This window comes from Bidens hawaiensis, unplaced genomic scaffold, assembly GCF_021521415.1.
Source record: "Bidens hawaiensis isolate Kalapana, Puna unplaced genomic scaffold, B.hawaiensis_p1.1 tig00036352_1, whole genome shotgun sequence".
NCBI classification, from domain to species: Eukaryota; Viridiplantae; Streptophyta; class Magnoliopsida; order Asterales; family Asteraceae; genus Bidens; species Bidens hawaiensis.
Window position 1 is genome coordinate 32,924 of NW_027496339.1, and position 26,545 is coordinate 59,468.

General features: G+C 39.5%; 1 protein-coding gene across 1 annotated transcript; it reads right to left on the minus strand.

Moving 5' to 3' along the window:
• Positions 1-12,537: 12,537 nt before the first annotated feature.
• On the minus strand, positions 12,538-24,010 carry LOC143588389 (putative inactive beta-glucosidase 14). Its single transcript, XM_077069403.1, has 10 exons — positions 23,958-24,010; positions 23,788-23,863; positions 23,635-23,709; positions 23,433-23,520; positions 22,910-23,353; positions 22,742-22,833; positions 13,161-13,321; positions 12,986-13,088; positions 12,806-12,914; positions 12,538-12,729 (listed from the first exon to the last, which is right to left on the minus strand). Exons 5-10 carry the CDS (start codon positions 22,981-22,983, stop codon positions 12,645-12,647), a joined length of 624 nt encoding a protein of 207 aa, XP_076925518.1. The 5' UTR covers positions 22,984-23,353; positions 23,433-23,520; positions 23,635-23,709; positions 23,788-23,863; positions 23,958-24,010; the 3' UTR covers positions 12,538-12,644.
• Positions 24,011-26,545: the final 2,535 nt, after the last annotated feature.

Genomic DNA, 26,545 nt, shown 5'->3' on the forward strand with positions numbered 1-26,545 from the left:
TGGGGTATTGTGTCCCCTATGGCGATTTCAGTAGTATGCCCAATCTCGTTCCTCTTACGTTGGATGCTCCATCTGTGAAGAGGATCCAAGGATCCCTGGTTTCTTCTAGTTGTTGCACTTCTAAATCAGCTTCCTTTTGCATGTCACTGCTAAAATCAGCCACAAAGTCTGCAAGTGCCTGTGATTTGATAGCTGTTCTAGGCTCATACTGAATGTCATATGCACTCAGCTTCACAGCCCACTTGACCATCCTTCCGGACAATTCCATTTTTCTAAGCACATTCTTAACAGGATAATTAGTTCGCAAAATAATAGTAGTATGTGTTTCAAAGTAATGTCTTAATTTAGTGGAAGCCATAATCAAAGCAAGGATTAATTTTTCAAGGTGAGAATACCTGCCTTCTGCATCTAATAGACTTTTGCTTACATAATATACCGGGTGCTGTTCACCTTCATGATCCTTGACGAGGACGGCACTTACAACGTTACCTGAAACTGCTAGATACAGATATAAGGATTCTCCATCCACAGGCTTCATCAGAGCTGGAGCTGAGGATAAGTAATCCTTCAAGGCTTTGAGCGCAACCTCATGCTTTTCTGTCCATTCAAACTTCTTGTTTTTCATAAGGATGTCATAGAAGTCTTTGCACTTCTCTGAGGATCTGGAAATGAATCTGTTGAGAGCAGCTATTCTCCCCGTCAATCTTTGGACATCCTTAGCGTTCATAGGGGACTTCAAGTTGATGATGGCTTCGATTTGCTCTGGACTTGCTTCAATTCCTCTTTTAGTCACCATGTATCCTAGGAACTTCCCAGCTTTGACACCAAAGTGGAATTTTGAAGGATTCAGTTTCATATTGTACTGATCCAGGATGTTGAAAGCTTCTTCAAGATCTTTGAGGTGATCCTCGGCTTTCTTTGACTTCACCACCATGTCATCTATGTAGACTTCCATGGTTTTTCCTAACTAATCCTTGAACATCATGTTGGCTAATCTTTGATATGTTTCCCCTGCATTTCATAGTCCGAATGGCATAGCAATATAACAATATATGCCGGTAGGAGTCATGAATGTTGTATACTCTTGATCAGATGGTTCCATCTGAATTTGTTGAAATCCAGAGGAAGCATCCATAAAGGTGAGCATCTCATGTCCTGCCGTTGCATCCACCATGGAGTCTATATGTGGTAATGGGAAAGGATCCTTGGGGCATGCCTTGTTTAAATCAGTAAAATCGACACACACCCTCCACTTTCCATTCTTTTTAGAAACAACAACCACATTATCTAACCATCGAGGATACTTAACCTCTATGATCATATCGGCCTTGAGAAGTTTCTCAACTTTTTCTTGTATGATCGTGTTCCTCTCAGGAGCGAATTTCCTTCGCTTCTGATGGACAGGTTTAATAGATAAATCAAGGCCTAGCTTGTGAGTAATTACCTCCTTAGAAATACCTGTCATGTCTGAATGTTTGTAGGCAAATGTGGATTTTCTTCGCTTTAGGAAGGATATCATATCCTCCTCAATCTCACTAGGGATACCGGATCCTAGGAACACTTTCACATCTGGATCCTCGGGGTCCAAGGATACTTCCTTTAAGTCCTTTTCACGAGCTTCCAGCACGTCCCTGGGATGTTGCTGTAATTGCTATGCTATCGTCTGCTTAGCTGTCGGCTTCATGGATGAAGAATAGTAGTTCTTGGCTTCGACTTGGTCACCATCTATCCTTACTACTCCCCAAGGAGTTGGTAGTTTGATGCATTGATGGTAAGTAGAGGCCACTGCCTTCATCCCATGTAACCAAATGTCCCCCAAACGTCTTCTTGGTTTCGCCGCTGAAGCCAACTAACACCAACGTCCTCGGGATGATATATAAATTTAGGATGTTCATCTTCTGAAGGATATCATGTTGGATGATGTTGACCAAGCTTCCACAATCGACAAGGATCTCGCGTACATAATGTTTAGCAATAAACAAAGTAACAATCAAACCGTCATGATGAGGATCCTCGATGCTTGATTTATCTTCCTCGTCAAAGAAGATCCTTTTGTCTGTTGTCAAAGTGGTGGATATGACTGGTCGTTCCCCATTATCCAACTTGGTTTCCTTGGCAAGTCTCTTAGCTGCGGAGAAGGAAGTGCCACATATGTCCGATCCTTTTGTCTGTTGTCAAAGTGGTGGATATGACTGGTTGTTCCCCATTATCCAACTTGGATTCCTTGGCAAGTCTCTTAGATGTCCCCCAATGTTTTCTTGCTTTCCCCACTGAAGCTGACTAACACCGACGTCCTCGGGATGATTTCTGAGTCTTGGATGTTCATCTTCTGAAGGACATCATGTTGGATGATGTTGACCGAGCTTCCACCATCGACAAGGATCCTGCCTACATAATGGTTAGCAATAAACAAAGTAACAATCAAACAGTCATGATGAGGATCCTGGATGCTTGATTTATCTTCCTCGTCAAAGAAGATCCTTTTGTCTGTTGTCAAAGTGGTGGATATGACTGGTCGTTCCCCATTATCCAACTTGGTTTCCTTGGCAAGTCTCTTAGCTGTGGAGAAGGAAGTGCCGCATATGTCCGATCCTCTGGAGATGAAGTTGATCACTTGAGCATCTGGTGGGGGCGGAGTTGCTTTTTGAAGAATCTCTTCAGGATCCTGGATCTTGGATTTCTTCCTTCCCAAGAGCTCTTTGAAGTGGCCCTTGCTCAGGAGGTATCCAATTTCTCTCCTTAAGCCAATGCATTCGTCTGTCATGTGGCCAAAATCTTCGTGGAAGGCACACCACTTATACTTGTCTTTGAAGGTGGTTGACTTGTCGTTCTTTCGGGGCCACCTTGCTTTCTCACCTAGATCCTTCATGGCACAAATTAAACCATGAGTATCTACTGAGAAGCAGTATTCTAAGATGCTTGGGTAGTCTTCATCGTCGTCTCCTTCTTGAACCGCTCGAATATTTTGATTGTTGAATTTGGAGTAGGGTTTCAAGTTGTTGTTCTTGAACGAGAACCCTTGCTTCTTGTCGGAGGATTCTTGCTTTGCATGACTCCCCAGACGATCCTAGATCCTCTTTTCATCTTCCAACCGTATGAATCTGAGTGCCCTGTTTCTGACTTCATCTAAGGACCTACAAGGAGTCATCACAAGATCATCATAAAAGGGGGAGCCCCTCTGAAGTCTCATCTTGAATGCTTCAATAGCAGTAGCCATGTCAAGATTAGGGATTTCCAAAGCTTCCTTGCCAAACCTTGTAACAAAATCCCTAAGGGATTCATCACTAGGTTGGATAACTCGGTATAAATCACTAGTTAACTTCTCAAATTTCCTACTACAGGAAAATTGACTGTTGAACAAGTTAACTAAGTGTGAGAAAGAAGTAATTGAAAAGGAAGGAAGACTTAGCAGCCACTTTAATGCGGATCCTGTCAGTATGGATCCGAAGCCCTTGCACAAACAAGCTTCTTTAAGTCTCTCAGGAATAGGATTGATCTCCATCCTTTCCCTATATTGTGCAACGTGCTCCTCAGGATATGTGGTCCCATCATAAGTCTTCATGTTGGGGGTTTGGAATCGCTTCGGGATTTCGGCATCACAGATAGGTGGAGCAAATCTGGATAACTTGTGGCTTCCTTCTGGTATCTCGGGAATTGGAACCCCCCCCCCCCCGGTACACTGGATCATATCCTTCAGCTTTTGTAGTTCCTTAGCCATAGCTTGGTTGATACCTGCATCCTGCATGGAACCACGGTTAGCATCTAAGGATATGGGACTATAAAAGTTCCCTCTTTGCTGGGTGAAGGTTGGCATCCCGGATGAGTAGTTGAGGTACGAAACATCCGCTACAGGGGTCGGTCCACCGGAAGCGATGGTCTGCATGGGGATTATATCTCCTTCATGGACCTCGGATGACCTCTGATGTTGAACCCCTGAGGATCCTTGATCCTGGAAAAAGGATCTTTGACTGGAGTTGAAGGATCCTAATGGTTGAGAGTTGAAGGATCCTGGTTGAAGGATGGATGATCCTTGTTGAAGGAATGAGGATCCTTGAGTTTGTTGACCCACGGGCCCTTGTTGAAAGATAAATGATCCTGGCTGAACGAACGAGGATCCTTGAGTTTGTTGACACATGGACCCCTGTTGAAGGATAGATGATCCTGGCTGAAAGAATGAGGATCCTTGAGTTTGCTGACCCACGGACCCTGGTTGAATGATGGATGATCCTTGCTGAAGGATGGAGGATCCTTGAGCATGTTGAGCCACGGATCCTGGAGTAGTGAAATCCAGCACCCTAGGCATCAAGGGAGTCTGATCCTCCGCTGGCCTCTTTCATTTCTTGAGATCTTCAATTTCATGTAGGATCCTCTGGTTGGTTTTGTTCTGCTGCTCCATGTATGCCTTAACCTATGAAAACATAGCAGAAACATCATTGTTAGATTTAACCACCGAAGTGGCAGCAGTGGTTTTTGAGCCCTGAAACACTGGAAGTTGCGTCTTGTTTCCAGCAGTAGTAGCCCTTGGTGCTCCCGCAATTGGAGGAGGCATTGGTAGCGAGGATCTCGGTGGGAGTGAAACTGAGGAAGACATGGTTAATGAAGCAGAAGATTGTTGAGAGGCCATTGATGGTGATATGGGTATGAAAGGTTGAATATTGATAGAGTATTTTCTGGATTATAGCACCAATTGCCCCACTGTGGACGCCAAATTGTTTTGGAAAAAAATCTGCTAAGGATAATGTATCCAAATTCGTTTAGTGAGGATTAATGCTATGGTGATGAAACCAAGTATGTATTAATTGCTAACACAAACACACGGATTTGTTACGGGGAAAAGCCCTTGATCTGGTTCGATCGCCGGCACAAAAACCCCGGGTGATGACAATTGTCTATCACCACTTTATTAATATAAAAAATGAGGATATGAGGTTGGAGATTATGATCAGTATTACAACGAAAGCTGTGTGTGTGTGTATGCTGCTGAATTCGTAGTGAGCAGTGTGTGTTGTTGTGTTGAGTGTGTTTTCCTAGATGATCATAGCCTCTATTTATACATAAAAAATAATAAATCAATGGAGTTATGAATAATAAAGACTATTAACTAATGATCCCTAAAAATCCGCCATTGCCTTCAATATAATCGTAACTGCCACTTTGACCACGTGCTCCATCACTCAGGCTGCGAAATAGGGGGTAGACCAGGTGTTGGAGCCGTTACACTTGATAAATATCAGCCTTCATATAAGAAACAACCGTTAATAGCACTAAATACCGAGGATCCATGATCCTGACAAAGCTCTGGAACTCTTCAGAAGGATAATTGATCCAGACACGTCAATATCTTCTTGACCGCAAGCTAGTGGATAGACCGAGTCTTCTAACCGTTATACCTGCTCAATATAAGACTACACATGAGAACAACCGTTAATTAGTAATAACTACTGAGGATCGTTGATCCTGATACGATCTGGAATACATGCTAAGGATAACTGATCCAGACATATGCCAAGATAACATATCCACAGTGTCAAATTTCTGTGCACTAACATGTATGTATGAAAGTACGTAATGAAATGAGTATGTACGAAAGGACGATTATATAAAGAAAGATACGTATGGTTATATGACGAATGGAAGGTATGGTTAGAAAGGGGAACCGACCCTAATAATATCTACGAATGTAGGGAACCGACCCTAATAATATCGGCGAATGTAGGGGACCGATCCTAATAACATCGGCGAATGTAGGGACCGACCCTAATAATATCGGCGAATGTAGGGGACTGTGACACTCGTCAATTTCAGGTTAACTCCGTTAACTCAAACTCCGTCAATTCAAACTTAAGATCACTTGATCTATAACGCACATCTCATTACATTTAAAATAGAGTTTTAAATGACGCTTGACAATTACTACATGTGTAGTCTTTGGGGAATTGCACCGAAACGCAAACGAGTTGACGCAAACCATTGGTGAATAAACGAAAAACAACAAAACAATAATTATGTGATAATTATGTGTTAGACTTATGTGTTATGTGATAATATTGGTTAGAACACTAACTCAAGATGCAAACAAGTTAGTTTAAGCTAGAAAAGTAATATTTAGAAGTGGAGGGGCCTTGATGTAACATATTATTATTAATAATAATAAAACCCTAACTCTTTCCCCCTCCCCACACAACCCGATCGGCCTCCCTTCTCCCTCTCTTGGCTGCCGAAAACAAACACACACATACATACAAGAATTGTTCCAAGTTTATTGAAGGATTAAGGTGCTAGGAAGGTATAAACAACTATTCTATGCATCCTTTATGTTTAATTTTGATTTTGAATGGGTTAATCTAAAACCCTAAGTCACGAAATTGATGAATAAGATGAACTAGGGTTGATTTATGCTAGATGATGATTGATTATGCTTTGGTTATTGATTTAGATGATCATATGTGATTTTGAACGGTGAAAGATTGTTAAATCAATGATTGTTTGTAAACCCTAGAGGGTTACTACTGATTTTTGTGATTAATTATGTTTATTACATGTTTTGAGATATGTCGTATGCTTAGGATGCATGGTAGATGATTGTTTGTGCTTGCTGAGTTTTGACAGCAGTGATTGTTAAACTTGAACGATGTGTAACTTGTTGAATATAAAAGCAAACTGAGCTAATTATGAGTCTACAAGGTAGTACTCTGAGTCTAGTTTTCAAAAAGTACAACCACGCCTAATTTAGAGGTGTTTTGGTTGGTCAAATGATTTAAATGCGATTAAAGGTCAAAAATGGTACTGGACAGATTGTAAGTTATGTTTAGACAACTTTAACTAATTGTTAATGTGGAAATTGGTTGAGGTTGTTAACACTACAGGGTGCTATGTTGAGTCTAGTTTCTATAAAGTCCAAGTTTGTAATTTTTGGACGAGTAAAAGTTAATCTTTATGATTTTACAAAACTGAAGTGAAAATCTGAATTGTGAGACCTGCTGTTAGGTTGTTTTGTAATTATCATATCTCATGAACTACAAGACCAAATGGGTTGGTTCTACTTCTGGAAGTTAACTTGTTGAGTTAAGAACCTAACCCAATTGGTCTTGCATTAGTTGGATTTTTCATTTAACGGGAATAACAAATAACATTCTGTTGCGCATGAATTTGACTGCTGTGAGTTTGTTGTAATGTTTTGATCATTGTGAGAAATCTATGTAGAATAAAAATACAATAAAATATGTTCTGGAAACCTAATTCATGTATGCTTTTGTGAAGATTTTTGGTGAATTAATTGAGATGCTATGATTTGTTGAATAGAGTAATTTTTCAAGTAGAATTCTGTCTTGATGAAACTAGCTGCTGAACTTTGTAAAAATACATGAAACGTGCTAATTGCTAGATAATTGTTATGTTTTGACCAAATTGCCCTCGCGGGGAATAATTGCTAGAAATGTACACTATTAATACTTGACACGTAAATAATTGTTCACACATGTAACGTATCACAAATGTGTTTGTTGAGACACACACAATTCACAAACGAAACACGAAACGCGTCTTGTGCATAGGTATTATGTGTCGAGTCAAGAGACTCGATATTAGTTCCAACACTTAGAAAATCTCCTTGTTGTTTTAGAACGCTAGTGAGGGTTTTCTGTGACGCGCATCACTTGGGTGACTTGTTTTTGGAATTCTTCGCAAACAGTGAGTTTCATGTTCCCCTTTTAACTCTTTTAAACGCTTTTCACTTGGGGGAGAATACATACTCCGAAACACTTTTAGATTTTGTTAATTATTATATATCACTTGTAAAGGCTAAGTGGCAAACGAAACAATTGAAGTCCTTCACACATCGAACCGTTTAGTATTGGATAATAGCGGGTCACTGTTGAGTAGTACTACTGGGTTTGACAAACCCCACCCAACGCTAAGCTCGACTGGAGGTCGAGTGGGTGTAATTTTGGCTAACACATTACCATGGTCGGGATAGACCTGGTGGCAAGGCACATGATAAACAGTCAGCTTCGGTGTCGAACACTTAGTAATACTTGCTTTATAGGCTAGCTACCTATAGATATAAAATCGATTTAACACTATCTGGTAACGCTAAACGCAAAACGCAAAAAGCTAAACGCAAAACGCTAAACGCAAACGCTTTATTTTATATACACTTGTGAACTCACCAACCCCGTGTTGACACTTTTAGTATGTTATTCTCAGGTAGCCAAGGCGGGGCGCGCGGTATAGGATCATGCATTACTCTGAACGTTTATGTTTATGCAAAACTGTTTTTAAATTGTTATGTGGGTTTTTAAGTCGTCCTGCGTGACGCAACACTTGGTGTATGGTTTTACGCTTCCGCACTTATTTTCACTTAAATGTTTTTATGGTTTGATTATAACTAATGATTCCGATCCTGTTAGTTCACACCCTCTGACGGTAAAACTCCGTTAGTGGATTTGAGGGTGTGACAGGGACCGAACCTAATAATATCGGCGAAGGTTATAGGGCGGGATACTCTTTAAAACGTATGTGTATGAATGAAAGTATGTATGTAAGTTTGAAAGAAAGAATGAAAGTACGTATGTATGTAAGTATGTAAGTAAATATGAAGGTATGTACCTTCAGGTGCATATGTAAGTATGTGGATGTATTGTATGTCATCTGATTAACTAGAACTCACTCAGCGTATCTGACTTTTAGTATGCACGCAGGTTGATCGACTAAGACAACTGGCTTGAGGGAGACACATGGCAGGATCCGAAGAGGCTGGCATCTGAAGATTTGTCATGATGTTTTGATATTATCATTTATGTTATGTTTTAAAAGACAAGTTACGAATGTTTGTAATGAATGGTTGACTATTATTATTATTCCGCGAAAGTTTTAATTAACTCTGATATTTAGAACTGTGTTTATGAGTAAATCTAACGCCAAAGTAGGGCACCGGGATCGGGGCCTTATATAGCTTAAGATCCGAGAAAACGGATAAAGAAGCGGGAACTCCTTCATGAATGAAATTAGGTAGGTTATACCTTTAGGAAGAGGCTTCGGTTTTTATCGGGTGATTCGTGAAGATGTGTGACACATTAAAACAATTGATATCATAAGTCAACGGGGTGATTGTAAGGCCAAAAATCGTGACTTGCGATATCAATGTGGCGAAACTCGTTATATATATTTTGGTTAATCAATCGGTTAAAGTTGGTGAGAAATCCAATCCGAGATGAGAGCTTCGGTGCACGCGTTATCTTCAAACCGGGGGGGGGGGGGGGGGGACTTCTAGAATATGTGTGTTTAGCTATAGATAGGGACCATTTGGTGTCTTTAGGGGTGTGTTTTCTAGGATGTGGGAACTCACCTTGGGTGGGATCGGTTGCTTATTATATCTCATGTTTTATTACCGGTTACAGAATTGTTCGATCGTTTGACTTCACCGCACCCGTCTCGATCGTTTATCAAGAACAAATCCGTTCGTTGTGTTAGATCCGGTTTTAGGAGACCTACAGTTTTGACATGAAGGAGAAGATGTAGCGACAAACAACCTGGGATTTTTTAATGTTGTTATTTTTATATTAATGTGATATAAACCTAAATAATCAGCTATCCAAGTAAAATACTCCGAACATAAACATCAAATATAAGTTAATTGGCCCAATTAGAACATGAAATTACACCAATGACCTAATTGAGATCGAGCTTTCTAAAAATTGGTTACAATTTTGTGAGAAAATCCCAAAACTTAAGAGATCATTATATGAGAAATTTTGTCAAATACAATTCAATCGAGTAAACGAACATCTTGTAAATGAAGGGTACATATCTGATGTAATCAGTCCACGCGTCTTTACCAAAATTCCCCATAATAGTAGTGTATGCCGATCTAAACATCATTGGATCTCATGAAAAGATAGGAGAAAAAACTATCGTGCTACCGAAGAGAATCTTAAATGAAAGACCTTGACACGATGAAATAATACCTTTGTACGCAGTTAAAATTTCTATGTAATGGTATATTAGTCCATTAGTTAAACTACACCCTTGTTAACAAGTTTTACGTACTATGGACAACACTTGTTAATTAAATGCTGAGCATATTCATGATTTTCCAATTTGTAGACATATCAAAAGACCCTTACCGACTCCATCGAGATGACGTAGATATACTTGGTCTAGAAGTACCATACTTGAACGTGATCGGTGCATTTATGTATCTCACAAATAACACCAAGACCTAATATTTTTTATCAGGGGCGAATCTTCATTGGCCCCCGGCCCCCTGTTTTTTTGCGCAGTAGTGTAAATTTACCCGTTTTCGGCCGAAAATTTTTATTTGTACGTAACCGGTAATAAAACATATAAAGACATATATACGATGTTAGTCGAGTGAGTGAGTGTGTGTGTGTGTGTCATGGTTGTAAAATTTCCGACTAGGCGTCGAGTAATCGCTACAAGGTATAGTGCCGAGACGACTTTCTTTAACTCTGTCTAGTTACTTTAATTCAATCAAAAGTGGTCAACATTCGCCACAATTGGATCTAATAAGTCAAATCAAGCCTATTTTGACTACAAAATTAAGCATAATTCATATTTGTATAATATTGAAAAATGACTATCATTTTTTTAATTAACGATTTTCAAATTTTAGATATTTTAGTATTTTAAATATTATTTTTTTATTTATATTGATATTCTCGTGTTTTGTTATAAATATTAGTGGATTTATCATGCTTGACATATACACACACACACACACACACACACACACTAGTTTTTATCCTTCGTATTACGGGGGTTGTTTTATATTATTTGTTTTTAATATTTATTTATTTTTTAAGTTTTTATTTTTTTAACTGTATGAAAGTTAATAATATACTTATGGTTTGATGATAAATTATTTCACAAAAAATGAGATGTAATAACCCGGTTTAAAAGCTATATGGGTTTGATGAGTCCCAAGACCCGTTTATATTTTTTTTACTATAAAATTGGTTTTTAATTATAAATAATATATATCTTTTTTTAAATAAATCCGATATTAATTTTTAGTATATCCCTACTTTATATGATTTTTATATCAAATATTTGGTGAGATTAGTTTTTAATTTAATGAGATGTTATAACCCGTTTAAGAAATATATAGGTTTGATGAGACTCATACCCGTGAATTCGGGTCAAATGCATGAGAAGCCTCTATTTAAAAATCAAGCAAATCTGGTGAATCCAATAAAAGAGGGAGCGACCACATCGCGACACGTAGGATTTTTGGGTCTTCGTTTATATATTTATAGATAGATATAAGTTCCCAAAAATTAGTTTCTTTATAAATTAGCAAGTCCGAGCATTTCCCGAGCACTCTCCGTCTAACTGAGTACTCACAACTCCCCATTCAACCGCCATGGGAGCGTCTAGCGACTTCTGTAACCATGGTGTGTGTACGATGATCTATCACGTACAGGTTACATGTGGCTTAGAAACAACCAAGAAGTACTCATCTATTATCCATAAAGTCAACGCAATTTGAATAGCTCAGATAAGAGAAAGCCGCATTAAAGATGACACAACGAAGCAAATTCTGCAAAAAATTCATGAATGAATGAGCCTTAGAAAGAAGAGAAATTAATATTCGCCAAGTCTAGTGAAATTTATTGGAATCAAATTGGAAGTTTATTTTTCTTCTATTTTGTCAACTGAAGTAGAATTCAAATTATGATTCTTCATATTTCGAAAAATAAAAAAGTAGGAACCAACTGAATGATTTACAGTCAAATTCTTCATGTTTCAAAAAAAGTTATAGGAATTCAATTAGTTTGGGGGAAAATATTATACATTTTATATCCATATTTTCTTATCAATAAGAAACAAGACCGTTGCATTGTTTTGTATATAAGTATCAAAAAGGATGAGTCAGTTTTTTTTTTTTTTAGAAAATATTGATCCTTTTATATATAACACAAACCGAACTACATCTGGATAATGGGTAAGCGAGCAACAAGCTGCGCCGCTATCCCCTTTTGAATCGCAAAGCCTATTCTACTAAATATAAATCCTTGGTTCCTCGGGCTCTGCGAGTCACTGTGGACCACCTTCTGCACCCGCTCCAAGAAGCGGACCGCCTCGGGAGCTAGGGATCCAAAAGTGTCGAAGGCAAATGGAATGAACATGTGCTGATTCTCAAACACGATGTCTCATGCTTAGCAACCTTCCTAGACTCCGCTCTAAATTGCCAAAAGAGGCCGTTTTTATAAAGTAGGTAAAATGAATTTGCGTCAAAACAAACTATTTTAGAAATAGGTCCAATGGGTAGTTTAGTAGTTGCAACAACTATGGTACACTTATGTGGATTTTAGATTATTCTAGTTATATTATATTTTATTTTATTTTTATTTTTATGTAGAATAAATATACGACAACCCAAATTTAATTTTTTGGGTTAATGTTTCCTTTCATGTTTTGCAATACATATAGGGGATGAAAAATAGACAAATATACATTTTTATGGAATAACTTAATAAAAATTGTATGAAATCAGATTATATATGTCCCTTGATGTTTCCTTAATTATCGTCAAGACCGATCTTGTCAGCCAAAAAAATCTTGTACCATGTTACAGAAAGCTTTGGTGTCCAAGTTAAGGTTTGTCGGTCCACATAGTACAATCAGTACCTTGTATTGTAACCATTTGTCCATTCATAACTATCCAGAAATGACCATGCGAAATAGCCGCGTACATCTGCTCCATCTCTGTTATTTCAAACAACATTTCTTCATATCAATGCCACAATTCATAAAAGATGTATATCAAGATTTCAGAGCCAACCTAATAGACTTGGCCAAAGAAGCAAGGTATTTGGAATGATATTCAATTCGCTTGACGTCATTAGTTAGCTCGCTAACTCGTTGCTCGTGCACATCCGGTGAAGAGTAACCTGAAAAGATGTGGATATAATTGAATTAAACAAGACAATATGTTACTAAATATGAAAATGGTGACTCTAACCATTTTCAGTAATAAACATGGGTGTATTATTGTATCGAGTCTTGATAAGGTTAACAATCTCCTCCATGCCTCTAGGAACAACATATGATCCATGTTGCCCGGTCTGTTGTTGCAATATAAAAAAACTGTCATTATATCATTTAAACATTATTAATAATAAATTGCAATTTCCTACAAGTTCACCAATTAGCACGCCATCTCGCTCTCCAACCATCTCCACAAAACCTTCGATTGCATGATTCCCGGTTGCAGAGCAATTAGAATTAGTACAATCCTTGACATATGAAGTTGAATAATGGTTGATGCCAATAAAATCTATGCTATTCTTTGTGACATCTGCCCCGATCCGACCCGACCCAGGTACCCGTTTCTCCGATCCGATCTCTTTCTTTTATGATTTAATATTTATTTATACTTATATTTTACTTTTAATAATAATATATATTTTCCTTCCCGCCTCTTTCTCTCTCTTTCTTTCCGCCGTCCCGTCCCTCTCCTTCTCTCTTTCCGCCTTCTTTTCCCTTTTGTCGCCGTCCCGCCCTTAAGCCTTGTTTTCCTCTTTTTCTTCTAACTCTTTGCTTGTCCTTTGTTCCTTCCCGCCTAAGGTTGTCTGCGCAGCTCCACGCGCCAGACCCCTTACAAGGAATCCTGCGTGAAGACCACCTGTTTCAGCGATACGCGAGACGAACTCTTCTCGCAGCGCGCTAAGAATTGTAATTCTTCTCGCAGCGCGCTAAGAACGGTAGTTCTTCCCGCGACGCGCTAAGGATTTGTAGTTCTTCTCGCATCGCGCTAAGAATCGTAGTTCATCCCTCGACGCGCGAAGAATTATAGTTCTTCCCGCGACGCGCTAGGAATTCTAGTTCCTCCCGCGGCGCGCTAAGAAATGTGATTCTTCCCGCGGCGCGCTTAGAAATGTAGTTCTTTCCGCGACGCGTTAAGGATAGTTCTGTCTGCCTTCGCGCTCGCGCTCTCTTGACCTTCTGTGTCTGCCTTCGCGCCTTAGCCTTCTCGCGCTAAACCCTTTGAGTTTCTTCTGTTGAATCTAGCCGTTTGCTTTTGTGTTGTCTTATCTTTTGAGCTGTTGACCTAATCTGCTTTATGTCTGAAAAGTTACTTTCGGCGCAGCATGCGCGCCAACCCCATTGGTTGGCAGATAAAGTGACTGACATAATCTTTTGAGATCTGCTTTTTCCATGCTTGACCAGTACCTTTTTCTGAACCGCTCATGCCTTTTTACTGTTCCCTGACAGCTTTATCTTGCCCCCTGCAGCTGCCATATCTTTCCATATCTTTTGCTTTTGGTATCTTTTGCTTTTTGAGATCTTTTTTCCCCTTTTCTAGGGATTATGTCTCCTAGGGTTTTCCTATAAATAATAATAATATTTTCATAACACTACACACACAAAACACTTACTCTCTCCTGTTTTCCTTGCTCTCTGCCGCCTCCCTCTCTGTCTCCGTCTTCCTCCCTGTTCTGTCCTGCTCTTCCGGTAATATATATATTATATATAATAACTTACTTATTAATTATGCTAACTTGTAATCAAGACTTAAAACCAATCATTAAAACAATAATCTTTAATCATAGGTTAACTTGTGCTTGTTTAAAGTTGGTTCTTGCTTTATCTTACACCGCATCGTTTATCATGTGAGTAATCTCGTACCTAATCCCTTTTTGCTTTTAATGTTTTGGGATGTTCATGTGTTCATACAAACTTAGAGTCTTAAACTTGTTTATGAACTTTAGTCGCGCAGTATCCCATGTGTTGAGGACGTTTACTTGGCTGTTTATTTGTATGTGTGTATCATTAACCGCTTTGTTCGGCCTATTCCGAAGTTTTCATGGATCCATTAGATGAACACGGGAGACCTATCGTTTACGGTTTTCTTTGTTTACACTTGCACAGATGTTTTCTCGTTTTTGTGCTCAATTGGGAGCACGGATTGAACTATGAACTATGAGCTATGATCTATCTAGGCTTGATCACAATCTGATTGCACCCTTGTTAAACACCAGACATACACGTGTTGCGCGCAGATTTATTGTTACCTATGTATTGTATTAAACTTGATTTCTCACCAACACGCAAGTGTTTGACGTTTATTTTAACACATGTTCAGGTTTGCAGTAGCTGTTTTGGAGCTTGTGGACACATAGGAAGTTTCTTTATTTTGGACCTGGATTAAAATGTATCAAGACAAGTTTTTGCTGTTCGAATATTATAATTTATAATATATTGATTTATGATGTTTTATGTTATCTTGTGTTTACCCTGCGCGTGCGCGAATGAATGTATTTATTAAATATTGACACCCAATAGTGTCACGAGTAATGAAACAATATGTGGCGCCCCGATGTATAATCCGCCTTTGGTCGGGGTGTTACAGATTGGTATCAGAGCTCGTTGACTTTAGGATAGGTGGTTAGACGTAACGGCCTAGAATACCTAAGAGTCCCTTCTCGCGCATGAGAGAAATCTCATGTTCGCCGCGCTTATTGTTAATTACTCGTTATTTATGAATATGCTCGCACTTGCGCAGTATATGATTTTATGTTTTATTTCGCGATATTTCGATTTTTGCTGAATTTCGATTTTTATTGATTTTTCTTGCCTATTCGTTTGTTGGGATTTGAAAATCCGAAAAGTCATGGTGATACATGAATAGTTGATTTTCAATTTCCATTTACGATTATGTTCTGAGGTTGGAGACTTGAAAAGTCATGGTGATACATGAATTGTCAACCTCCAATACTCATTTTCTTGTGTATTTTATATTGAAGGTTGAAAAGTCATGGTGATACATGAATCGTCAATCTCCAATACTCGTTTGCTCGTATATTTTAAATTGGGAATTCGGAAAGTCATGGTGATACATGAATTGTCGATTCTTGATTCGAATTTGTTACCTTTATTAAGTCTGCATTTAGGATCATTTATTTTACTTTAACTTTTGACAGTAACTGACTCCGTGAAACCAAGCTTTACGATGACATACTTTGCGCTAAAACCAAGATATTAACTAAAATTAAAATTTTTATAGAATGCCTCCGCTATCTCGCCGATTTCAGAGAAGAGAAGCCTCGCGCATGCGTAGACAGCAACGTTCCCAGGAAATGGCCGCCGCGATAGCCCAAGCCTTGAGCCAAAACAATACCTCCAGTTATAACATTAAGTCCTTTAACGCGGGTAACCCTCCAAAGTTCACAGGTCTTGAAGGAGCCACCGTGATGCTCCAATGGCTCGAAAAGATTGAAAACACTTTCCTCCATACCCAATGCCCCTCAGACAGACGAACCCTGTATGCTTCCAGTGTCCTGGAATCTAGAGCGCTTACATGGTGGAACGGAGTAGCTCATGCGCGTGGCGCAGAGGCTGCTTCTAGCATGACATGGGAGGAATTCAAGGAAATTCTGACGCGAGAATTCTGCCCTCCCAACGAAATTAAGCGCCTAGAGGAGGAATTTTGGAATCTTAAGCAATACAGCGGTGAAGCGCGCGAGTACGCGACGCGCTTCCACGAGCTAAGCTTACTGGTCCCTCACCTTGTTACCCCTTCCCGCCGAGCAATCGAGAAATTCCTTGGGGGTCTCCCCATGGAAATTCAAGATTCTGTATGGGCCAGAAACCCAGTAACCCTCTCTGACGCCATTGAGTTGGCCGCTGTGCTCAGCGACAACCATGTCAGAGCAGGAACCCTGTTCCTGCGGGGAACAGAAAAGACCAAACTCACCAAGACTGCCCCTGAACCAACAGAAACCAAACCTGAACCCTCAAACCGTAACAACCTCAAGCGCAGGCGCAAGGCCTATGCGCTTACCAACCCGCCCATTGCCCAGCAACCCATCTACCAACCCCCAGTTTATGCACCTAACCCACTGTCAACCTACCCAACACCTCCTGTAGTCCACAACTATGCCTTAACCAATCCCGCACTCCCTGCCCCGCCACCTAAGAAACCTTACACAGGAACTCAACCCTTTTGCCCAACCTGTAGACTTCACCACCCAACTCAGACCCCGTGTCGACAATGTAACCGATCTGGCCGCATTGGTCACTCAACCGAATACTGTAGAGTCCCTCCCGCCAATCCAATTGCGCCAACACCACCAGTCTACCCGCAGAACCCACAACCAACCTACCAAAACCCACGACCCAGGTCGTGCTATAACTGCGGTGATCCCAGTCATTTCCGGAACGCGTGCCCGAGACTACACAAGCGAATCCGGTGAACCAAATTTCGAACCAAGTAACGCGTGGACGAGCTTTTAACATAACCGCGCACCAAGCGCAAGCGAATAATGACGTAGTTAATGGTACATTTTTGCTTAACGGATTTTATGCTTCTATACTTTTTGATACTGGCGCCGATCGAAGTTTTATCTCTCGCGCCTTCGAGCAGAAGCTTGCGCGACCGCGCAACGATTTAAAAGAGGATTTTTCAGTTGAATTGGCTAATGGCGAAACTGTTTTAATTAACTCGGTGATTAAAGATTGCACGCTTAACCTTAACGAAAACGATTTTCTGATTGACCTTATCCCTATGCCTCTTGGAAGCTTTGATGTTATTATTGGTATGGACTGGCTTACGCATAATCGCGCCGAAGTTATTTGCGCCAAGAAGATGATTCGCATTCCTCGAGAAAATGGTGATCTTCATATTTACGGCGAGAAACCCTCCAGTGGTCTTAAGCTTATGTCTTGCGCCAAAGCCCGAAGACTCATGCGGAAGAAGTGTATTGCATTTCTAGCCCATGTGGTTAAACCTGAGGAAGGAAAGAAGAAGCTTCGCGATATCCCCATCGTGCGCGACTTCCCTGAAGTTTTTCCTGATGATCTTCCTGGTATCCCTCCCGCTCGTGAAGTTGAGTTCCGTATCGATCTTGTCCCTGGTGCTTCCCCCGTAGCTAAATCTCCTTACCGTCTTGCACCCGCTGAGATGCAAGAATTGGCCAGCCAACTTCAAGAGTTGACTGCTAAAGGATTCATTCGCCCTAGCTCTTCGCCCTGGGGTGCTCCGGTGTTGTTCGTTAAAAAGAAAGATGGATCGTTTCGCATGTGTATTGATTACCGCGAGTTGAACAAACTCACCATTAAAAACCGGTATCCCTTACCGCGTATTGACGACCTCTTTGATCAACTCCAAGGTGCCTCTTGTTTCTCGAAGATTGATCTCCGCTCTGGCTATCACCAGTTGCGCATCCGCGATGAAGATGTTCCGAAGACTGCTTTTCGAACTCGTTATGGCCATTTTGAATTCTTGGTCATGTCCTTCGGTCTAACCAACGCACCCGCCGTTTTCATGGATCTAATGAACCGGGTGTGTAGGCCTTTCTTGGATAAATTCGTGATTGTGTTTATCGATGATGTTCTGGTGTATTCTAAGACCAAGGCCGAGCACGAGCAACATCTTCGGTTGGTGTTGCAAAAGCTTAGAGCTGAGCAACTCTATGCTAAGCTTTCCAAGTGTGAATTCTGGTCTGATGAAGTACAGTTTCTTGGTCATGTTGTAAACAAGATGGGTATTCATGTCGACCCATCCAAGATTGAAGCAATCAAGAACTGGATTACGCCATCCTCTCCTTCCGAAATCCGTTCCTTTCTGGGCTTAGCTGGTTATTACCGGCGCTTCATTTCGAACTTCTCGAAAATCGCTTTGCCTTTAACAGCTCTAACGCACAAAGGTAAACCGTATATTTGGGGCTCGAAGCAAGAAGAAGCCTTTCTAACGCTCAAGCGTTTGTTGTGTGAAGCTCCTGTTCTTGCGCTACCTGAGGGTAATGATGATTTTGTCATGTATTGCGATGCATCCAACCAAGGTCTCGGTTGTGTTCTTATGCAACGAGGCAAGGTTATCGCTTACGCATCAAGGCAACTCAAGGTTCATGAAAAGAATTATACAACTCACGACCTCGAACTTGGTGCAGTTGTATTTGCCTTGAAGATCTGGAGACACTACCTTTATGGTACTAAGTGTATCCTCTACACTGACCATAAAAGCCTTCAGCATATCTTTGATCAGAAGGAACTTAACATGAGACAACGCCGATGGAACGAACTCATCAGCGATTACGATTGTGAGATCCGGTATCATCCTGGTAAGGCTAATGTGGTAGCCGATGCGCTCAGCCGAAAACCCTGCCAGCTTAACTGTATCTTGCCGCGCACCCAGCTTCACTTCGCGCCGATTCAAAGCAACCTTGAATCGCGCATTCGTGACGCGCAGCGCGCATCCATCAGTAATGGTAACCTTCGCGCCGAGTTAGCGTGTGGCGCGGAAGCGCATTTTGTGCCCAATCTGAGTGGAATTCTCTGCTATCTCAATCGCATCTGGATTCCCTGTGATGAGAATCTTCGCGCTGATATCTTGAGTGAAGCGCACAAATCTCGGTATTCTATTCATCCCGGCGCTGATAAGATGTACAAGGATTTGCGCATAACTTATTGGTGGCCCGGTATGAAAAAGGATATTGCTGTGTTCGTAGCTAGATGTCTGACTTGTTCTAAAGTGAAAGCTGAACACCAACGCCCATCTGGTTTGCTCGAACAACCAGAAATTCCTACGTGGAAATGGGAATGTGTAGCGATGGACTTTATTACCAAGTTACCTTTGACAGCAAGCAAACATGATAGCATTTGGGTAATAGTGGATCGTTTGACTAAGTCTGCTCACTTTCTGCCCATTCGTGAAAACTACCGTGTTGAGCAACTCGCGCAGCTTTATGTCAAGGAAATTGTCTGCCGCCATGGTACTCCTTTGAGCATCATATCCGATCGCGATGGCCGTTTTATATCTCGCTTTTGGAAATCTCTCCAATCTGCGCTAGGAACTCGCTTGGACATGAGTACGGCATATCATCCCCAGACTGACGGTCAGTCTGAGCGAACTATTCAGACTCTTGAGGATATGCTCCGATCTTGTGTTCTTGATTTTGGAGGTAATTGGGATTCACACCTGCCTTTGATTGAGTTCTCTTATAATAACAGCTATCATTCCAGTATTGGTATGGCCCCATTTGAAGCACTTTACGGTCGTAAGTGCCGCTCCCCGATTTGTTGGAACGAAGTGGGAGAAGCTCAAATCACAGGACCCGAACTTGTTCAAGAGACAACCGATAAAATCGCCAAGATCCGTGATCATCTGCTGACTGCCAGAAGCCGACAGAAGAGTTACGCAGATCGTAGGCGAAAGCCTCTCGAATTTCAAGTTGGTGATCTTGTTTTCCTCAAAGTGTCGCCTTGGAAAGGTGTTGTCCGCTTTGGGAAGAAGGGTAAGCTTGCTCCTCGTTATATTGGTCCATTCAAGATTCTCGCGCGTGTGGGAAAAGTTGCCTACAGACTTGACCTGCCGCCCGCGCTCAGTAATGTGCATCCAACGTTCCATGTATCCAATCTCAAGAAGTGTTTAGCTGACGAGAACCTTCACATTCCACTTGATGAAGTTCAAGTTGATGAAACTATGCATTTCGTTGAGAAGCCTGTTGAGATTATGGATCGCGAGGTTAAGCAAACCAAGCGCAGTCGTATCCCTATCGTGAAAGTTCGTTGGGAGTCCAAGCGCGGAGCCGAGTTTACATGGGAAAGGGAAGATCAAATGAAGATCAAGTACCCGTACCTGTTCTCTGCGCAACCTACTTCGAGATAAATTTCGGGACGAAATTTCTTAAAGTAGGGGAGACTGTGACATCTGCCCCGATCCGACCCGACCCAGGTACCCGTTTCTCCGATCCGATCTCTTTCTTTTATGATTTAATATTTATTTATACTTATATTTTACTTTTAATAATAATATATATTTTCCTTCCCGCCTCTTTCTCTCTCTTTCTTTCCGCCGTCCCGTCCCTCTCCTTCTCTCTTTCCGCCTTCTTTTCCCTTTTGTCGCCGTCCCGCCCTTAAGCCTTGTTTTCCTCTTTTTCTTCTAACTCTTTGCTTGTCCTTTGTTCCTTCCCGCCTAAGGTTGTCTGCGCAGCTCCACGCGCCAGACCCCTTACAAGGAATCCTGCGTGAAGACCACCTGTTTCAGCGATACGCGAGACGAACTCTTCTCGCAGCGCGCTAAGAATTGTAATTCTTCTCGCAGCGCGCTAAGAACGGTAGTTCTTCCCGCGACGCGCTAAGGATTTGTAGTTCTTCTCGCAGCGCGCTAAGAATCGTAGTTCATCCCTCGACGCGCGAAGAATTATAGTTCTTCCCGCGACGCGCTAGGAATTCTAGTTCCTCCCGCGGCGCGCTAAGAAATGTGATTCTTCCCGCGGCGCGCTTAGAAATGTAGTTCTTTCCGCGACGCGTTAAGGATAGTTCTGTCTGCCTTCGCGCTCGCGCTCTCTTGACCTTCTGTGTCTACCTTCGCGCCTTAGCCTTCTCGCGCTAAACCCTTTGAGTTTCTTCTGTTGAATCTAGCCGTTTGCTTTTGTGTTGTCTTATCTTTTGAGCTGTTGACCTAATCTGCTTTATGTCTGAAAAGTTACTTTCGGCGCAGCATGCGCGCCAACCCCATTGGTTGGCAGATAAAGTGACTGACATAATCTTTTGAGATCTGCTTTTTCCATGCTTGACCAGTACCTTTTTCTGAACCGCTCATGCCTTTTTACTGTTCCCTGACAGCTTTATCTTGCCCCCTGCAGCTGCCATATCTTTCCATATCTTTTGCTTTTGGAATCTTTTGCTTTTTGAGATCTTTTTTCCCCTTTTCTAGGGATTATGTCTCCTAGGGTTTTCCTATAAATAATAATAATATTTTCATAACACTACACACACAAAACACTTACTCTCTCCTGTTTTCCTTGCTCTCTGCCGCCTCCCTCTCTGTCTCCGTCTTCCTCCCTGTTCTGTCCTGCTCTTCCGGTAATATATATATTATATATAATAACTTACTTATTAATTATGCTAACTTGTAATCAAGACTTAAAACCAATCATTAAAACAATAATCTTTAATCATAGGTTAACTTGTGCTTGTTTAAAGTTGGTTCTTGCTTTATCTTACACCGCATCGTTTATCATGTGAGTAATCTCGTACCTAATCCCTTTTTGCTTTTAATGTTTTGGGATGTTCATGTGTTCATACAAACTTAGAGTCTTAAACTTGTTTATGAACTTTAGTCGCGCAGTATCCCATGTGTTGAGGACGTTTACTTGGCTGTTTATTTGTATGTGTGTATCATTAACCGCTTTGTTCGGCCTATTCCGAAGTTTTCATGGATCCATTAGATGAACACGGGAGACCTATCGTTTACGGTTTTCTTTGTTTACACTTGCACAGATGTTTTCTCGTTTTTGTGCTCAATTGGGAGCACGGATTGAACTATGAACTATGAGCTATGATCTATCTAGGCTTGATCACAATCTGATTGCACCCTTGTTAAACACCAGACATACACGTGTTGCGCGCAGATTTATTGTTACCTATGTATTGTATTAAACTTGATTTCTCACCAACACGCAAGTGTTTGACGTTTATTTTAACACATGTTCAGGTTTGCAGTAGCTGTTTTGGAGCTTGTGGACACATAGGAAGTTTCTTTATTTTGGACCTAGATTAAAATGTATCAAGACAAGTTTTTGCTGTTCGAATATTATAATTTATAATATATTGATTTATGATGTTTTATGTTATCTTGTGTTTACCCTGCGCGTGCGCGAATGAATGTATTTATTAAATATTGACACCCAATAGTGTCACGAGTAATGAAACAATATGTGGCGCCCCGATGTATAATCCGCCTTTGGTCGGGGTGTTACATTCTTCATAAGACTCTTTTCATCAGGGGAGAAGCTTGGTAATTCATGACCAAGGTATTTCTTAAGTTCTTCCGGGTAGTCTCCAAATATCGAGGGATCAAGTGCCCTTTTTGATGATATAAAGTTGATCAAAGATCATATAATTTCTCACGCATAAACGGTTTAAAAAGGTTACTGCTTACCAGCCAGAATGAAAAGCAAATGCCCTTTTGGCAGCTTGGTGATCAAGCTCACTATCAGTTAGTGGTTCATACATGCAACTATGAACAGTGAGACCAACTACCCCACCTTGTTTAGGCTGCACAGACAAACCAACAAGTCATAATATGTTCAGTTAAAACTTGAAGATTGACTTAAAATGTCGATTGATTGCCTGGAAATATTCATGATATAGCTTGGATGCCCTGCCATGGGCCAATAACATGTTGTGCATAGCGATGATAGGCTCCACATCTGAATTTCCATCAAGACAATTTCCAAAAGGCTCTGAACAACGCGATGGTGGAAAAATTCCCAATTCATAAGCCAATTCTGCGTATAATTTAGGTTCGTTTATGGTGATCCAATACTTCACCCGGTCCCCAAAAGACTTAAAACAGATTTCCGCAAAATATATAAACTCTTCCCTGCCGGTAAGCAAATATTACACATTATAAGCTATGAAACATCTAAAGAGGTGATGATGCAATGGCGTTTTAAACGTACTGCATTTCAGGGTTTAGCCAAGAACCATATCTGTCTTCAAGTTCTTGAGGGAGGTCTACATGGTGAATGGTCACAAATGGTTCAATTCCTGTTCATTTTAATCATGACCCAAAAAAAAAAATTCAATCATCAATCAACCAAATAAAGAATCTTGAATCTGAAGCTGGTAGACATAAATATTTCTAATATCAAATCATAGAACCTTTAAGAATCAGATTGTCAACGATCTTGCTATAGAACATGATGCCTGTAGGGTTGACTTCACCAAACCTTCCTCCTGGTCAACAGAGAATGAAACAAATTACGCAAAGTTGCGAAGATAATGCATGGAAGTAATTGTGGGACGGTAATTTACTTGGAAGAATTCTAGCCCAAGATATGGAAAATCTGTATGTTTGTATGCCAAGGAAATGCATCAACTCAATATCTTTCTGAATTACAAAAGTCAAAACTTCAAAGAAAGAAAGTGATATTATAAAAGTCAATTAAGGAGATTGATAGATAAACAGTAATTAACCAACTCACCAAGAACACATGATAATGATCATCCGCAATGTCTCCATTCTCCTCACAACCTAATATAAATGGAAATCAAAATCAGTATGCGGTATAAAGATTAAAGAACCAATTATATATACTAATAACTAACCTCCAGAGTGACAAAATGCATCCCAGTTGCTAAAAGATTTTCCATCATCAAGATAAGCTCCTTCAACCTGAAAATTTTTTAAGAGTTGAGCGACAAATTAAGAGCTATAGTAATGAGCAAGAAATGGGAGCAAGAGGTGAAGATGGACTTGGTAAGCAGAAGTGGCTGTTCCGAACAAAAACCCGGACGGAAAATCGGATCTTTTGATTTGGGTTTCTTCATTTTCCTCGAATATGGATCCTCCATAGCCATTGTTGGAGGCTTCAAGAAATGATGAAGAAGCAGAAATGAGGAAGAAGAAGAAGAAGAAGAAGAAGAAGAAGAAGAAGAAGAGAGAAATGGTGAGTATTTTCATTTTCATAATGGAACAGGAGAAATGGAGATGCTTGTTGACCGATCAATACTTTTGAGCCGGTTCTTTGTTTTTTTTCTTTCTAATAGTTTACTTGTATTGAACTTTTTAAGATAATGAAGATAGATCATAAACTATTATTATACTAAAACTAAAGCATAAGTGTATAACATCTTGTGTATTGGTATAAATATATATTATTATGGTTATCAATACCTAATATTGATTAGACTTTTTCTTCAAGTTATCTTTTCCTATTATATACATATCATTGTATCTTATTGTAATATACCATATTAATAAAATCTCTATCTTTCTCCCTACATCTCTTTCTTACATGTTTGGCTATTAGGCTTGTTTCACAACACGTTATCAGCACGAGTTGCTTAATGAATATGCATCACACGTCAAAAGGTATGTCGGTATTGTCTAATTAGCATATCATTGTTATTTATACTCTCAAACATAAACCATGTTGTAAGTCATACAATTTGTGGTTGTGTTAGATATTTGTTTTGTTGAATCGTAAATCTTTCAGAATAATTCATATTGCAATTCATACAATCTTAGGTTAAATAGAGACTTATATTTTATTTTAATACGGTTGTGTGTTATTTAACAAATCCATAAAATCGATCTTGACTAATAATCTCGTGATTGAGCCATAAGTCATTAATGTCGATGTCAGTTTGAAGCAGTTATCTATAACTCATGTATCTTCATAATTAGTTATATTTTAAATATTATATAGTATATGAAGATGTATATGTTTTATATGGATGAAAATTAACGACTAATCTTTTGTTAGTATTACATTATGAACTGCTATTTAATTTATTAGAATTATAACGGATATAAGATTTTAGTTAAAAGTATATAACCAATATATATATTAGCTGATAAAGAATTTGATATAAATTAGCCCTTTTATTGTCTACGGTTCTTGAATCTTATTAGTTGAGTATGTGATCATGTATGTTAGTTTTTTTGTTGTGGATTGTCGTTTTCTACCATTGTTTACAATTTACAAGTCAGTCATATAGTTATGTAGTACACCCAAAGCCTATTAACTGATATATTATCGTGGTTGTCTTGAAAACAAGTTTTCTTTGTATATAAATCTGACTTTAGTAAATCATAAATATATGTTCATCGTAGATTTATATTAATCCAATAGGCCGACTCCTTAAGATGAATATTTATTTGCAGAAGATTTTTGTAAATTGATAAAAGATCTACAAAATTAGAGATTCATTGACTTGATTTTTTAAGTTGATTTAATAAATTTGAATCTTATACTTATATAATTTTATTTAGATATAACTGTGAAGATATGGTGTCTAAATAATTATTTTTGGAATGTCGTTTTAGTGTTAAGAAGCTAAACCTCAAATTTGATCAACTTTTTCTAATCCAATTTATGGGTCCGATTAAATATTTAAAACTCTTTCAAGAAACCAATAAAGATGTTTTGTTTAGTTTCTAACACGTATGGATGGGTATGCTCTATTTTAAAGGGACTTGTGCATATGTTTTTTTGTTAAATTAATTTGTAAGTTTCTTGATTTGTTTCTTTTATTTGCCCCTTGCATCCATCAATAAAATATGAGGAACAATATTTTCATAAACTTTATTATAACCCGTTTTATCGTTTTATATAGTGATATATTACTGCATCATGTATTCATGTATAATTTGCTATAGTGTTTATTATATGCACTGTCAAATTAATGTTATGGTATATTATCACTATCATGAAGGAGTATAAACATGCTTAGATATGACACTCAAAGTTTCACACTCACTAAATCTCATTATTGAAGGTTATAAATAATTAGCATGATAAATCTTTGCATGACTCATTCATGTAATTACTTCTCAGTACTTGTTATATGAAGATAATATTATTATGAGGAAACACAAGATTAAGACCATTACTCATTTTGTCAAACCTCAAATATGCTCATAAAGTAGCATGTCATTAAAACTTATGAAGGGTTTGAAGTGATTTTGTATCTATGTCTGAGAAAATTATGAATAAACCATGAAAAGTGTTTGGTTTGATATCATTCCCCAAAGTGAATGTGAATACGCACTAATTGTTGCGATCAT